This window comes from Geotrypetes seraphini, chromosome 5 (assembly GCF_902459505.1).
Source record: "Geotrypetes seraphini chromosome 5, aGeoSer1.1, whole genome shotgun sequence".
In the NCBI taxonomy this organism is placed as follows: Eukaryota; Metazoa; Chordata; class Amphibia; order Gymnophiona; family Dermophiidae; genus Geotrypetes; species Geotrypetes seraphini.
In genome coordinates this window covers 20,341,019-20,357,867 of record NC_047088.1, presented here as the reverse complement: position 1 = coordinate 20,357,867, position 16,849 = coordinate 20,341,019, and the positions used below count along the sequence as shown (strand labels likewise).

Here is a 16,849-nt window from a genome sequence, read left to right as displayed (position 1 = left end):
GCAGACTGTCAATCAGCCGAAAGCCCGGAGGGTGCTGCTCCCCCCCACCCCCCCCCCCTTACCCTGCCACCGTGTTGTGATTGCATCTTCTATAATCCGGGCAAGCAACCACTTTGCAGGAAGAATCCGGATGCAGAGAGATCTGGGCTTTGCAATACTGTAACTTGGGGGTAGGTCGTTTTCTTGGAAGGAGCCACCTGGCTTGAGGTGGGCGACTGCTTCCTGGCAGAGCTGAAAATGCTGCCTTTCCCCCAGTCCCCTTCCTTTCCAGCAGGGCAGAACCTCTTGGCTGGCTTTTCTGCTTTGATCTCGCCGGCGAGGCTGGGATTTCTTTGCCCAGTGACTTCTTAGTTCCCCTTTTCCATGCCAATCACTCTCTGGTTTACTGTTTCGCTGAAGCAAGATGTATATGCGCCCTTAAGGTTGAAAGTTATTTTCATGAAATCAAGCTGAGAACTCCAAAAAAGTTAATAACACTCTATGCCAGATTGCAGCACTGCGCGCAGAGATCCAGAAGAGGAGCCCCATTGGCATTCCAATCTTAAGGTTGTCTGCCCTAGATCCTGGAGATCTAGATCAGTGGTTCCCAACCCTGTCTTGGAGGCCCACCTGGCCAATCGGGTTTTCAGGCTAGCCCTAATGAATATGCATGAGAGAGATTTGCATATGATGGAAGTGATAGGCATGCAAATTTGCTTCATGCATATTCATTAGGGCTAGCCTGAAAACCCAATTGGCCTGGTGTTCCTCCAGGACAGGGTTGGGAACCACTGATCTAGATAATCCTGGAATTCCTGTTTTTTTACCCAGACCCGATCCAGAGCCAGAATCCTTTCAGATAGGCAAATTGTATTTGTCTGGGGAAAAGATGCATGGGCTGTTTTGCAACTATCTTGAAAGGGTTGCTTTTAGCAACAAAAACAAGGAAGGTGGGTTTTAGTTTTGGTTGGTTTGTTTGTTGGTTTTGTTTTTGGGGTTTTTTTTTCTTTAGTTAAACAGGGGTGTCAAAGTCCCTCCTGGAGGGCCGCAGTCCATTCAGGTTTTCAGGATTTCCCCAATGAATATGCATTGAAAGCAGTGCATGCAAATAGATCTCATGCATATTCATTGAGGAAATCCTGAAAACCCAACTGGATTGTGGCCCTCAAGGAGGGACTTTGAGATCCCTGATGCAAATAGATCTCATGCATATTCATTGGGGAAATCCTGAAACCCTACTGGATTGCGGCCCTCAAGGGAAGGACTTTGAGATCCCTAATGCAAATAGATCTCATGCATATTCATTGGGGAAATCCTGAAACCCGGACTGGATTGCGGTCCGGAGGGACTTTGACACCCCTGGTTTAGTATTTAGACGTGTTTTTGTCTAAAAAGGATGCTTTAATAGCAGAGCGCTGATAAACGCTTACAATAGTCGAGATGAAAACGTTTACGATTATTTCCCAAACGTTATCGATCTCTTGCTTTCTGTAGACTGGACCGAGAGCAGAACCACCCTAATTGCTTTGAAGAGAACAAATATTAGTTTTTCATTTATTCAGGGAGCAGTGGGAGATGACAGGGATCCATCCGCTAAGTGGGGGGAGGGGGAGGGGGAGGAACGAGTTCTGGTGGGAGCCTGCAAGACGAAAACTTTGCAGGTCGTGAAATCCGAGAAGAAGCCGCTGTCACATTTAGCATGCCCCCCCCCCTACGCCCCCACCTCCGGACTCCTTAAACAGTGACAGCGGAAGAGCGGACTTTTTACCAGCTTACAGCAAAGTCCCAGCACAGGTTGCCTCAGCCGTAGCCCCGGAGAGATATTTAGAGCGGCGGAAGGATATTCCTTTGGCTCTTGCGCCGAAGTAGTCCGTGGCTTAGTTGGCAAGTTAAGCGATCTTTTGCAGGAGGGGGAAAGTTGCGGCCCCTTTCGCCATCCCCTCCTAGGAAGGGCGGCTTCCTGAAATGTTCTCGGAGGCAGCCTAGTCGTCTGGAGCCCGCGGGATGAAGCGGTTTGCTCTCTGCAGGAGCCTGCCCGGCTTTGCCTTCTGCTGCCTGGGTTTCCATCTGCTGATCTGGGCACCGGGCGCCCGGGCTGCTGTGAGTACTTGGGCTGGAGGGTGGGCACAGGTTTTCTCGCTTTTCTTTCTTTTCTTTTTTTTAATCCTTGATGCGGACGTCTCTGCCTCCAGCTAACTTGCTGGTTCCTAGTATTTTTAAACCTTGTAACTCTAAACCCCAGTGAGCACAAAATGTTTAAAAATAGGGTGCTATGTGCGACGAGGAAGGTCTATTTATGGCGTGGTCGTTAATAAGTCAGTGTGTGTTATAAAATCACCTGCTTTTTTTTTTTTTTTTAAGGCCTTTGAGATTTAAGATAATCTCTTCATGTGCTGCATATCTAGGGGATTAACAACTATTTTAGTTTTATAGTTTATTAACTTTTGCTATGCCGCCAGGCTTTAGCTGATGAAGGCGGGTTAGAAAATACAATCGCGAGCTTAAAAAGATAGGCTAGACCTAACATAACACCTGAGACATAAGATTCTCCTTCTCTCACCCTGCACAGTAATGTCAGTCACAGAAAATACTTTGCAACTCCTGATTTAGTATGTTCTAATCTTTTACAATATTTAGGTGGCAGATCTGTTTTGGATTGGGGGTTTTTGTTTTTTTTTAATCTTTATTGATTTTTCCAAACTACCATTGTGCAAACAATTCCAAAATACATAATATTACAAGAAAAGAACATTAAACTTATAGACATTAGTGAACAATTATTCCCCCCACCACCACCACCAAATAATCAGAAAGTAGATACCTAGAAGAATTAAACTCCAATGCAAAACCCTCCCCCCTCCCACCCTGGATGAATATGCTTAAAGGTCAATAAAATAAGTTATCATTCCTTACAAAACTTAGGGCTCCTTTTACGCGTTTTAACGCGCGCTAAACCGCTAGCCCCTACCGCCTCCTCTTGATAAGGCGGTAGTTTACCGGCTAGCGCGGGGGTTAGCGCGTGATGAAAAGTCACGCGCGTTAAAACCCGCTAACGCGCCTTCGTAAAAGGAGCCCTTAGTCGATGGTTCCCAAACATCCATAATTTTCTTAAACCGTCTAAGCCACTCCTGAAAACCGACTTGCCACCTTTCCCGGGACTAATTTTTCCAGCGCAGGACTAGAGCACCTCTTAACACTTTGCTCTAGGCCTAAATGTCAAAAAAGCACGTTATTGCCCTGAACAGCAATCCGGGTCGGTCCAGAGAGAGACGCCTCCACAGTTCACTGTCTCGTCACCAGAATGACAGAAAGTTAAACGGGGGAACTTGCGAGGTTTCCAGTCAAGGGCTTTGAAGCAGCTCGACTCGTCTTTGCTCAAGTTTTTGTCTAAAACGGACACGGATCGGCTAAACCCCTGAACCCCTAAGACATCAAGAAGAAAGGATAAACTTAGACATCTACCGAGACTGCTTCTGGCTTTGGGAGAAAGACTAGAGGAGCTGCAGCCTAACGCCGTGGAAAGACAAACACCCACCCACTCTTACAGTCCGAATGCACTAAAATTTGCGCTGCAAGAGAAGTAGCGCTTTAGGGGAATCCCAGCTAGCTCAACAAAGCGCGACAGATCACTTTCTGTTCGGTATTCATTCTTCTAAAAAAAAAAAAAAGCTACCGCAGTGACGCAACAAGTTGATTTTAGAAAAAAATGTGTATTTTAACGCGATGTTCTCAGTATCTCTGGATTTAGAGCTTTAGCTGCAGAGGTTTTGAAGTGCTGTATCCCGGGAGAGTTGGTGCCAAAGTGGTAATCTTAGCTTATTTTTTACCCCCCAGTAAGATTAGTGTGGAAGTCTGCCTGTCCCAAAGAAAAGTGGTTTTAATCTTGCCTAATGGATGTGCACCAATGGGATAAAAAGTTTCAGAAATGTGCACTGGGCTATTTAGAGAACACCGGTGCGGTCAGTAATTCTTCTGGTACAAATCTCATGGCATCTAAACATGGATTTTGTAGTACCTCCAGCATTATGTCACACTAAAATCACCAGATGACCTCAGTCATACCTTTGGGGGGGGGGTGCTTATTCTAGCAACAGTTTCCCCCCCTTTTCTTGTTCCTGTTTCGTTCCGTGCAGTGAAGCATTGTTGTGACTTAGGGAAGCAACTTTTCCTCTTTCTGCCTCCATAAAAATTACTTCAAACGCATGCTATCAGGAGGTGGGAGGAGTGGGATCAGTGGCCCTTTATGCTTCTGATAAGGGACCAAGGAACCTGCGGTCCTGCAGCCTCAATAATACCTGCAACCGTTATCAGGGTGGGGCAGGTAATCTGTCACTGATGTTGTCACTGAAGGGGGAGGTCAAGGGGTCCTACTTTTCCTGTCTCCCAACTGTTGATATTTATTGCTGTTTGTGCAAATGGGGCAAGGTATGATGGTGACAGGAAGTGCCTGGGCTAGAAGAGGTACAGTAGGTTTTTTTGGAAAAAATATAGGGAAAAAACCGTGAAAGGGAAGACGGCTAGAAAGGACTAACTGGGGGGGGGGGGAGAGGAGAGTGACTAGGACACTGCTTAGTGATAAGTTTGTTACCTGTTGTCCCTTCCATCATCATCGCTCTTTTCTTCAAGGGGAAGAGGGGATGGGGGGATTGGGACTTCTATACCACCTTTTTGTAGCTATGCAACCACACTCGAAGCAGTTTACATAGAGGTTCTTCAAACATTTTCCCTGTCTGTCCCAAAGGGTTCACAATCTATCTAGTGTACCCGGGGGGGCAGTGGAGGATGAAGTGACTTGCCCGGGGTCACGGAAAGCAGAGTGGGGTTTGAACCCACAACCTCAGGGTGCTGAGGCTGTAGCTCTAACCCCTGCACCACACTCTCCTCCAATACAGTATCAGAAGTGAGCCAAGTACAGAACAATGAAGCCATTGTGACATCACCGATGAGGTTGGCTTTTATTGGTGGAATGAGGCATTATGATGTCAGGGAAAGGGATTGGGACTTGTAGTTTTACAACCACACTCAAAGCGGTTTACATACAGGTACTTCAAGCATTTTCCCTATCTGTCCTGGTGGGCTCACAATCTATCTAATGTACCTGGGGCAGTGGAGGATGAAGTGACTTGTCCAGGGTGACAGGGAGCAGTGCAGGGTTTGAACACACAACCTCAGCTCTAACCATTACACCACACTCGCGGAAACATAGAAAAATGACGGCAGAAAAGGGCTACAGCCCATCAAGTCTGCCCACTCTACTGCCCACTCATGGCCCCTTGACTGATTCTCGCTCACCATCTATCCCTCCGTTTATTCTCTGCTGCTCCGCAGTTCTCTGGCTTTGTTACCTGCGACCTCAGTCTTTTGAATCCATTCTATTACAAATTTCAGAAGGGCACAGACCATGAGGGACATAGACCCGCCCATGGCCTGTTTACATACTTCCTGCTTGTGGTTGGAGGATGCGAATGCTCCATGGACAGAAATCAAATTTAACCTAGGATAAAACTTGATGTCTCACCGCTCCTGTCCAAGCTTCACTGGCTTCCGATAAAAGCCGGGGTCCACTTTAAATGCGCCTGTCTAACTTTCAAAATCCTTCACGGCTTCCTCCCTCCCTTTATCCCACTTTCTTGGAACTCCTCAAATCCTAATAGCACCAGACCCACTCACAAACTAAAACTATCCTTTCCTTCATTAAAAGGCATTTCCCGTGCAGGAAAACTAGGGACCTCCCTCCCCTTCAGATTCACTGAGCTCTGGAACAACCTTACCTCTCCCCCTTCGGATCCTGAGCTCTCTCCAACTCTTCCGCAAATATCTAAAAACCTGGCTATTCTCAAAAATGTAATGCTTACACCTTCCCTGGCATCCTAAGCCTCCAGATATTCTTCTCACTATGTCCTATAACCTTCATTGGAGTTCCATTCTCTCCCAACTCTTGTAAACCATGCCGAGCTCTACGATTGTGGAGAGGATGCGGTATACAAACCTAAGACTTATTTTAGTTTAGTTTAGTTTATTGGAAAACTTGCACTGTCAGGATAACTATGATAAATTGTAACCGGTAAACTGTATATTATGTACGTTTCCTAGACTCATCATTCCTATCTAAGATACATTCAAATCCATCCACACAATTAAATTAAATTAATTAAGTAGCAGGTCAATTGCCTTAAAGCCTCTCAGATTAAAAAATGTGATCATTTGGAATGGAATCGATACCAAATGCTCGTTGAGAAAAGTATGTTTTCAACAGCTTTTTAAATATCTTATGATTAAATTCAGTATGGATAGCTTTCAGAAGTTGATAGTGGTCAATCCAGGTCACATGTATCTGGCAAGATCCCAAGTAGCAAAACAAATTTTATGCTGCTTATCCCAGGAATAAGCAGTGGATTTTCCCAATCCATCTCAATAATGGCCTGTGGACTTCTCTTTTAGGAAATTGTCCAAACCTTTTTTTAAACCCTGCTAAGCTAAATGATTTCACCATGTTGTGTGAAGAAATATTTTTTCCAGTTTGTTTTAAATCTACTACTTTAGTGGCTTCATCTCTCCTAGTAGTTTTGGAAAGAGTAAACGAGCGATTCACAACTACCTTTTCCTCTCCACTCAGTATTTTATAGACCTCTATCATATCACCCCAAGCCGTCTCATCTCCAAACTGAAAAGCCCTAGCCGCTTTAGCCTTTCCTCATAGGGCAGTGGTCCTCTCCCTTTTATCATTTTGGCTGTGCATTATTCTACAAGGTATGTGCGGTTAAGGCTGAGTTTACAGGAATGGGACAAGGACAGCAACAAAACTTGCGGGGACAGGGAAAAATTAGTCCCCGTGCCATTCTCTAGTGTAGTGTAGTGGCCTAGTGATTAGAGGAGCTGCCTCAGCACCCTGAGGTTGTGAGTTCAATTCCCACTGCAGCTTCTTGTGCCTCTGGACAAGTCACTTAACACTTATGATTTTAACGTGTTTGAGGCTTGTGCGGATGAGGACAGAGCTTGCAGGAATGGGACAGGGAAAGAACCTGCCGGGGCGGGAAAATGAGTTCCCATGGGAACGGGGAAAAATTTGTCCCCATGCCACTCTCTACACTACACCTAGTAGGGGTTCTCATGCCCAACATTAGGCATGAGGGCTTATGTCAGCTGAAACCTGGTGTAAAACCTGGCGTGCAACTTGGGTGTGCATCCTCCAATTTCTGTAACACTGCGCATGATTCATTGGAATGTCCATGCCCCTCCCACGGCCACGCCCTTTTCTGGGTTATGTGCTATGAGATTTGGGCGTGGATCATTACAGAATTGCACCCAGCCGGGTCTGCATGAAAATCCAAATTAGTACCATCTAACATCAGCCAGTTATCGATAACGGCTCATCAAGGTGTTTGCCTGCAGATCTTGATTGCGTGCAAATTTGGATGCCATGGATAGAATGTGAGAATTAATGCCATGCTAAGAGCAGGTTTAATTGAGTTAATGTGTGACTTTTGTATATGCCCTGGAGTTTTGCGTGTCACTTATAGAATTTCATCGAGGTTCAGATTAGAGAATGGCACGGGGGGGAAAAAATTTATCACTGTTCCAACCCCGTCCCCATGAGCTCGTCCCCACAAGCTCAGTCCCATCTCTGCCCCATCCCCCATGAGCTCTGTCCCCACCCCATCACCATGAACTCATTCCCCATCCCTGTCCTACAAACTGTCAGATCCCATCCGCACATGCCTCAAATAGTTATGATTTTATACTGAACTTATTTTATTAAAGTATAAAAAGACTATTCTGTACAATTGTCATTTTATAAACACAAATAATACAGAACAAGGATCAACAAAACCCCTGTCTCCCCTCCTTTTCACAAGTATCCTCTCCACTGTTGTGAAAACTGAACAAACCAAATTACTACAGAATGCTACATAGAAAATACTTTAGTCACACATGGCAGGAATTGTGTTAGGGGAGAGCAACTAGGGCATCTGCCCCCTGATCAGAGAGAGACCTAAGCCAGCTGGAAGCTAAAGAAGCACAGCCTGGACTTCGCGGTCCCCAGTTATGTCTAATACCAGCTCTAGCAGGATACATATTTCAAATCTGAAATATTCTAATCACAAAATATAAAATAATTTTTTTTTTTTTTTTCTTTTTGTTGTCTGGTAATTTTATTCTTCAAAGCACATTGGTCTTGGGCTTTGGTTGTAGGTTCCTTCTGTCTTCATCGTGGTATGGTTGGCTCCTGAAGGTAAAATAGGTGTAAGAGTTGCTGGGGAGGAGATGCCGAGTCTGACACGGGTGCAATTCTTTATATCACAGGAGCAAGACTTTTCACTGCTTCCACGGGGCGTGAAAGGTCTTGTCCTCGCTGCTGCGGATTTACAGCGGTGACCACGGTTTACCGCGGTAAACAGTCCCCATGTCATTCTCTAGTTCAGATTCTATAAATGGCATCTAAGCGCACCTCCATTGCAGACGCCGCTCTGCACAGTTGTCAATCGACTGCTAGGTGTTGGTTAAAGAATCATACCTAGCAATGCCTAACGGACAAACATCGCTAGGTTCCGTAGAGGTAGGCGCCGGAACATTAAGCCAAGTTTTACCGGACCTAATCTACCAGTGCCTAGTAATGCCTAAATCAACCACGCCTGAGGGAGGTAGGAGAGGGGTGTTAAGGGTTCTGTTCGGGGAATAGGTGGGTTTTGAGTTGTTTTCTGAAGTGGAGGTAGGTGGGGGGTATCGAGTGCAATTGGGGCTAGCCATGGGTTCAGTTTGGCTGCCTGGAAGGCGAAGGTTTTGTCGAAGAACCTTTTGAGATGACATAGTTTTAGGGAGGGGAAGCGAACAGATGAATTCTGTGGGAGTTCTTATTGTACCAATTTAAATAGAAATGAGGGTTGAGGTAGCTTGAAGATACAGTGGTACCTTGGATTACGAGCATAATCCGTTCCAGGAGCATGCTCGTAATCCAAAATGCTCGTTTATCAAAGTGAGTTTCCCCATAGGAAATAATGGAAACTCGCTTTGATACGTTCCCCCCCACCTCCCCCCTGAGGCCAGGGCGCTGCTCCACCCCACCCCCCCGCTCGCAAAGTCCCCCCCCACCGCCTGATCTGGCACCCCCTGTGAGAACAGGCACCCCCCGCCCGATCAACTTTAACTCACCCCCCCCTTTGGCACCGGCACGCAGCCCACAAGTGCCGGTGCCGCTTAAAGATCTTCTTCTTCCCAGTCTCTGCCGGCTTTGAGCATGCTCAAGCCCTTCTAATTCTTCCTCTCACCGAGATTGCAGATGCATGCTCAAAGCCGGCAGAGACTGGGAAGAAGATCTTCAAGCGGCACCAGCACTTGTGGGCTGCGTGCCGGTGCCAAAGGGGGGGGGGTGAGTTAAAGTTGGTCGGGCGGGGGGGGGGGGGGTTCCTGTTCTCGCGGAGGGGGGTGCCGATTCGAGCGGGAGGGGGCCCTTTGCGAGCGGGGAGGGGAGCGATGCCTGTTATCGGGGGTGCTCGCAAATCGAGTCAACACTCGGTTTGCGAGACACGTTTTGCGAGAATGTTTTGCTCGTCTTGCAAAACACTCGCAAACCGGGTCACTCGCAAAACGAGGTTTGACTGTATTCCAAAAACTGTTTTGTAGCCGAAGCAAGCAAATTTGAATAGGTCTCTGAATAGCCTCAGAACCCCAACCGCGCCACCTTGAATAAGACAATAGTGTGGGGAACTTACCAGGGGTAAGTCGCCTCATCGGCATAGCAAAAACCTTTCATATTGAGACATGTGAAAGCCTTAAGCAACGCAGGGCGAAAACACAAATTTTATGCTACACCACTGACTAATCAATGTTGCCTTAGGGCTCCTTTTATCAAGCCGCGCTAGCGGTTCAACCCACGTAATAGCGCGCGCTAAACCGCCGGCCACTCTAGCCGCTACCACCTTCTGTTGAGCAGGCGGTAGTTTTTGGCCAGCGCAGGGGTTAACGCGCGATGAAAAGTCGCGCGTGTTAACCCCCGCTAGCGCGGCTTGATAAAAGGAGCCCTTGATTAAAGTAAGCATAAAAAGAAGTTACTTATCCCGCGCTGAGGTGGGTTTAGAGAGCAAGTGCCGCATTGACGCGGTGCCCAGCGTTTTGCCGGAAACGGCTGCTTCCAAGATGTGCGAACTCCCAGCCGCCTGGTTCTCCTCCGCGGCCTCCCCAAACTACCCCATTTAAGCTCATTGAAACTATTTGGGTTGCGAGCGGATTTTGGTTGGGTGTTTGCAATTAGGGCACCTAGCGGCACTTAACTGGGGCACTTGCCACGGTAGGTGCCTACAGAACAGGCGCTTACCACATGCCAATCACTGGTAGGTGCTGCGACAAGAATCGCGTCTATTTTTTTTGTACGAATACCAGCGTTTTACAGGCCTACGTTTAAGGCGTCTGACTCGCACCTACAGAAGTGCCGAGGCACGCCTATGGACACCTAAGGCCACTTCCAGCGTAAGCCATGTCTATGCCAGTCTTAGGCATGCATAGGCGCTTCCATAGGTGCAAGTCGGATATCTAGAATGTAGGCATCATTCGCCACATCAGATTTTTTTATTTTTTTTTTTTAAACCTGCATCCCGATTGGTCCATTAGATGTTGGTAGAATATCTACCGCCACCTACAATCAGGATGCCATTTTGAAAATCAGACCTAGCAATTATGCGCATTTTAGTGGTAGTAATTCTATAATTTTAGCATGCAAATGAGGATTACATTTCGGTACTAAAGTTACAGGTTTATGGGGAGTCATTCTATAAGGAGCGGCCTAATATTAGGCAACAAGAACACGCAAATGGCAGTATTTCCCCCCCCCTCCCAAACTCACCACAAATAGGGCATCCAGGCATCTCTCTATGTCGCTCTTCACTACCTCCCCCAACGCCTGGGAACTTCATAAAAGTTTTCTTGTCTGCCTGTCAGCAATGATTCGTGTAGCCTTCTTGTGCCATAAGAACATAAGAACAGCCTTACTGGGTCAGATCATTGGTCCATCTGGCCCAGTAGCCCGTTCTCACGGTGGCTAATCCAAGACATTAGTACCTGGCCAAAATCCAAAGAGTAGAACATTCTAGCATCCCAAAGAATAGCAAGATTCCGGAACCCCAATGAGAGCAGCATTCCGAGCTGAGATTGTGATGTCATAATGCCTCATTCCACAGTGCCTCAGAGCCAACCTCATCAGTGATGTTACAATGGCTTTATTGTCCTATACCTCACGTAAGAACATAAGAATAGCCTTACTAGGTCAGACCAATGGTCCATCAAGGCCAATAGCCTGTTCTTACGGTGGCCAATCCAGGTTCCTAGTACCTGGCCAAAACCCAAGGAGTAGCAACATTTCTCTCTGACACTTCCCACCTATGTGGAGGCAGGAAGTTATATTAGGGAGAAGGCTCCAGGGTTGGCATGAGCACAAGAAAACTTACTCCATTCTAGAAGAAATTAAATTGGCCCAAATCTAGCGGCACACGTCTTGAAAAAACACTGCACTAGAATAGCGCCTAAGTGCCTTTTTACCCGTTTTGGTACTTCCATTTGAGCACCAGAAGTTAGACCTGCCTGTTGGTGCAGTATACAGCATTAGGGGCAGTGATAAATACCAAATAAAATTAATATGATCGATAGTCAGCTGGCGGCGGTGAGAATTTTTCAAAACGCTGATCACTTTTCTCTAATTTAGACCCAGATATTCCATGTCTAATCTAATAACACAACTTATTAATCGCAGTGTAGCAAAAAGATTCAAGGCAATTTCCATCCAAAGAAGCCGTAACATCTACAGGAGAATACAAAAGCAATCGATAATTAAAAATATCATCATACAATGAATATTACCACAAGTCATAAAAAAAGTTTTCAAATTTTTACAGAACCTTAAGTAATTGATATCCAAATTGTAATGGCAGCATAAGCAAAAGAGGAGTTACGCTGTCGTTTTATAGCGTATTCCTCTAATCTATGGAAAATGTAATAATAATGTAGTAATCTGGTGGAAGAATAACGCAAAAGAGAAAAAAGCAAAATCAGATTATCTCAAGTCAGTCTGTAATCAGTGGCGTAGTAAAGGGGGGGGTGAGGGGCCGGTCCGCCCCAGGCGCCATGTTGGTGGGGGCGCGGCACCCCTCCTCCTCTCCGCTTCTTCCCACCCCTGGCCACCCACACGCCCTCTTCCCCCCACACCTCTAGTTGTTCACCGCGAGCAACAACGTAAATGTGTTCCTCGCGACAGCGTCGGCTCTCCTGCTGACATCACTTCCGGGTGCCGCGCATAGGCAGCGACGTCGGAGTTAAGCCACCGGGGTCGGGAGGAGCACATTGAAGTAGTTACGCACGGAAGTGAACCACTGCAGGTATGGGGGAAGGGAAGGGGGGCACGCACGCGGCAGGGGGTGGAGACAAGGGCGGCGGAGGGGCACCTCTCGCTAAGCCACTGTCCGTAATATACGATGAGCTACGCAAGCTGATTTAAACTTAATTCGCCTCTCAACCGATAACCAATGAAGATTCTTTTACGCTAACGGAAGCTGTGTTGGAGCACCAGCATTGGACGTCCGAGTCAGTGGTGCTACCTGGTAATATTCGATGTCCTATCTGCCTAGCTAAGCCAGGCAAAGTCAGAACTGCTGTTTAAATAATCCTACTCCTCTGCTTAGCTATGCAGGCGCTGGCAGTGCATGTCGCCGGTCCCTGCATAATTTCCAGAACTACCCCAATTCCACCCCTGGACCACCCGAGTGCTGCCTGAATAGTGCCGTGACAGTCGGAGAAGATATTCAGCAGCTCTGTCCAGAGAAGTGACACTAAATATCCCCCTCCCAGCCTACTCGGGAGTCTCTTTGGTCTGGTTAAACCCTTTCTGAATATCGGAGTTGATGTTTATATTCCGCTGTTCCTGGAGCGTTTGAGGCAATTCAAATCAACAACCTAATGCATAAGAAATTACATATGTCAAAATACTTCCATACAGTTTAACGAAAGGCAATCGGATCCAACAACCATCAATCAACAAGCTCATATTTTTAGAACGGTATATTGTGTTTGTCAATGGAGTAAAAAAAAATCAACCTCTTCCTCTAGCGTATTTTGTGAATTCTACACATTTGTAGATTGTATTAGCAAGATCTAATCTCTGTTGGACTCTGATCTCCGAGGAGTAGTTGAAATAATAACAGACGGGTTTTTTTTCTAACACTTTCATTGAACATAAGCAGGAATGTGAAGCCCACTTGAAATGGTTCAGGCTTCACCGCGACCTTCACAGCAGTCGACCTGGGAAACCATAGGGGTGTGAGATTTCCCTTTTTGCATTTGTGCAGTGTGATAATCCAAACCTCATGTTCATAAACCAATAGCACGTCACCTTTTAGCGTTTGGCTAAAAGTGGAAGACATCTGAATTATCGCAACTGGGGATAATAACCCTGCTGGATTTTTTTTTCCCCCCATATCAGGTGCTAAGAAAATGTATGCAGGAAAGAACAGAGAAAAAATTTAGAGAAAATTTTAAAATAATTCCCTTAAATGCTTGCCTATGAGTCGCAACAGAGACTTTCTATGCTAAAAAAAAAAAAAAAAGTGCAATTCCTTAAAGTCCCTTGCTAAGTGAGCAGAGTACTTAAAATGTAATTTTTGTAACAATGGTGACCGCCCTTGTTCACATTTTCTAGTACCAAAAATCAATCAGGCCACAGAATTTTCTATCACCACAAAAATGACTTTTCACAACAAAGTCCAACATATACAGAGGTATACATATATATTCCTGTCCCCTTCCTCCTAATTATAAAATAACAGTTCTACTCCTGTCACTTGGATCTCTACAACATCACCAAAATTCAGCCCTTCCTCTCTGAGCACACTGCCTGGATCCATGTCCACACTCGTAATCACACACTTGGATTACTATAGTCTACTAACTGGTCTCCCGCTGAACCACCTCACTTCCCTGCAATCTGTACAAAACTCATCTTCTACCAACCTCGCTACACTCCTGTCACCCCCTCCTTCAGTCACTTCACTGGCTCCCTATCCACCTTCGCATACAGTATACCTGACTGGGCCTCCGCGTGTGCGGATCGTCGGACTCGATGGACCATGGGTCTGATCCGGAGATGGCAATTCTTATGTTCTTATGTTCTTATGTTAAGCTTCTATTGCTGACCTACAAGTGTGTTCCTTCTGCTGCCCCTCAATATCTCTCCTCGCTTCTCTCTCCTTAAACACCTCCCTGAGAACTCCTCAGATCAGCCGCTCTTAGCTGTACCCTTCTCCTCCACTGCCAATTCCAGACTTCGTTCCTTTCATCTAGCTGCCTCATATGCCTGGAATAAACTACACTTCCCCCCTCCCGATTCGCGGTTTAGGACTCGTGATTTTAATTATTCGCGATCTCCTTTCCGCCTCCCAGGAACTCATGGTTTCCAGGATGGTAAGTAGAGTTTGTCCAGGTGAGAGCTCCAGATTGGGTAGGGGGTGTAAGGGAGGGATGGAATATGGATTTTACTTTGGTGGAAAGATGGCGTGAGGTTGCGATTCCAGACCTCTGCGCTATTGAATTATTTGCAAAGGATGCGCAATGGAGATACCTGAGCCCCTCTCCTCTCCACTGAAGGACTTCTTTATAGTACAACTCAACAAAACGCTTCTTTAGAAGCGACCTTCCTTCTTGTATTACACCCCCTCCCCTTTTGAAATTTTTTTATCTCAATGTATTTTTTACTCCCTAATGTTCCTTCCCTCTTCTCTAGTTAATTCTACCTGTTTTAATTGTCTGTTTGTGATTACTTTATATTACATGTTTTTATATATTACTTACTATAAACTGTCTAGATAATCTTTGATAGCCAGTATATCAAATAAAAAATAAACTTGGAAGATATGCATGGGGGGAGGAGTATTTAAGGAAAACTAACGTCCTTCTATATTACAACGTTCTGAAATATTTTGCTCAATGTGTTTACATGCGCTTAAATTTTTTAATTAAAAAAAATAATTAATAATTAAAGGTGCTGTCTACCGTTCTAGCAAGAAGTGAGTGAAGAAATACTGGTGTTTTTAATCAGAAGAAACAGGGACGTGTTCTCTAAATTTTCTAGGTATGTGCAGACCACCCAGTGTGATATACAGACCAACCCATGAGTTGTCTGCCAATAATCTTGTAGCATTGATTGGACTTCCTCTCTAACCTCTTCACACTGGCCAAGAGTTATACAATTGGGATTTTTTTTTTTGGAAGCTCCAGTAGCAAATTGCACTTCCATTGTGCTAATGCTGAAATCAAAAAGAACGCTACAGTTTTGTATGGATTTGTTGAAAATAATTGAAATATTTAAATTTGATATATAACCTATGCTATATATAGACAAACATATATTGAAAGGCTAGTGTAGGTATTGTTCCATCTACTATTCTCCCATTTGGGGCACCAACAACATTCAAATGGTTCATGGACCTAGTGAGGATCCTAAGGAGAACATGCAACTGTTTATTAAATATCCGATCATCCATAACCCAAACTGCACCAGAAGTCTTCTCGTTTACATTTTAGTAAAGACCAAGCACCATTTTTGCCACTTTCCTCTGGACTGTCATCTACTTCTTCAAGATTTAAGGTTCATGCAATGATAGTGGAAGGCTAGTTTAAATTTTGGGCCTAATGTCATTGAACATGGAATCTTGAAATTAGAAAGACTTCTTAATATTCTCCTTGGGATACAGCCTCCAAAATGGGACATAGTGCTCCAGGAAAGGCCCCTCCAACAACCTGTGCAAGGACATTATCATATCCTTTTGCCTGCTTGCTATTTTTCATTTTAAGCAGCCCAGCATTCCTCTGGATTTAACCACTGCCTTATCCCATTGTTTTGCTACCTTGAGATCGACTATCAACTCAAGGTTTCTTCTGGTCCATGAACATCAGCCTTTCCCCTACTATTCCATGCATCTCCTTTAGATTTTGCACCCCAAATATGCTGCTCTGTGTTTTCTCATACTGAAGCTTCATTGGGAAGCATGTTTTCAGTCTTGGAACACTTCTTATTTTGTCTACTCTCTCTGTGGTATCCATTATATTGCAGATCTTTGTGTTGTTTATATAAAGTTTTACTTCTAATTCTTCAGTAAGTATGACTTGTAAAGATGTTGAATAGTAGAGACCATAGAACTGATCCTTGAGGCACTCCACCAGTTACCTCTCTCTTTCTCTTCAAAGTGAATTCCATTTATAACTACCCTCCATTTGTCACTCAACCAGTTTCCAATCTGGTTTACCACCTTGGGACCCAATTTCAGGATGCTATCAAAAGCTTGACTGAAGTCCCAAGTGGACCATAGTCTAGCTCTCTGATCACCCAATTGAAGAAATCAATTAGATTCATTTGGTGTGAGCCGCTTGACCTGCCTCTGGTAAAAGCAAATAGTTCTAAAATAAACACTATTGATTAACCTATACAAATATGTATTAGAAAAGCAGAATATCCATTATTTATGATACATGCTAAAAAGAGACCAAGTCCAGTCCTAAATAGTTCAAATAGCCATAGCAAAAAAAAAAAAAAAAACCCAACAAAAAATTTTTTTTTCACGGAGCAGTTCTATGAGTTGACACTTAAGTGCATCAAAGGTGCCATTAATTATCAGATACCTATGGCCCTCCCTTTACTAAGCCACAGTAGAGGTTTCTACAATGGCTCAGAGTTAAGCTCTTGAACGCATTGTCAGAGGTCGTGGTATGAGCGGGTAGCGTAGCTAGCTTTAAGAAAGATTTGGACAATTTCCGGGAGGAAAAGTCCGTAGTCTGTTATTGAATGGGGGAAGCCACTGCTTGCCCTGGATCGGTAACATGGAATGTTGCTACTCTT

The 16,849-nt window shown here is 45.1% G+C and overlaps 1 protein-coding gene across 5 annotated transcripts in view; it reads left to right on the top strand.

The window, feature by feature from the left end:
- The first annotated feature begins 1,673 nt into the window (after positions 1–1,673).
- Positions 1,674–16,849, top strand: part of COL4A5 (collagen type IV alpha 5 chain) — a 294,489-nt gene continuing 279,313 nt past the window's right edge. For 3 of the 5 annotated variants that reach the window (XM_033947293.1, XM_033947292.1, XM_033947288.1), the window contains exon 1: positions 1,675–2,079. In XM_033947293.1, coding sequence (XP_033803184.1) covers positions 1,984–2,079 — 96 coding nt within the window. In that variant the 5' untranslated portion in view covers positions 1,675–1,983. Of the gene's footprint in view, positions 2,080–16,849 lie in introns of all 5 variants that reach the window. The other 2 variants (XM_033947291.1, XM_033947290.1) reach the window with 1 other exon arrangement.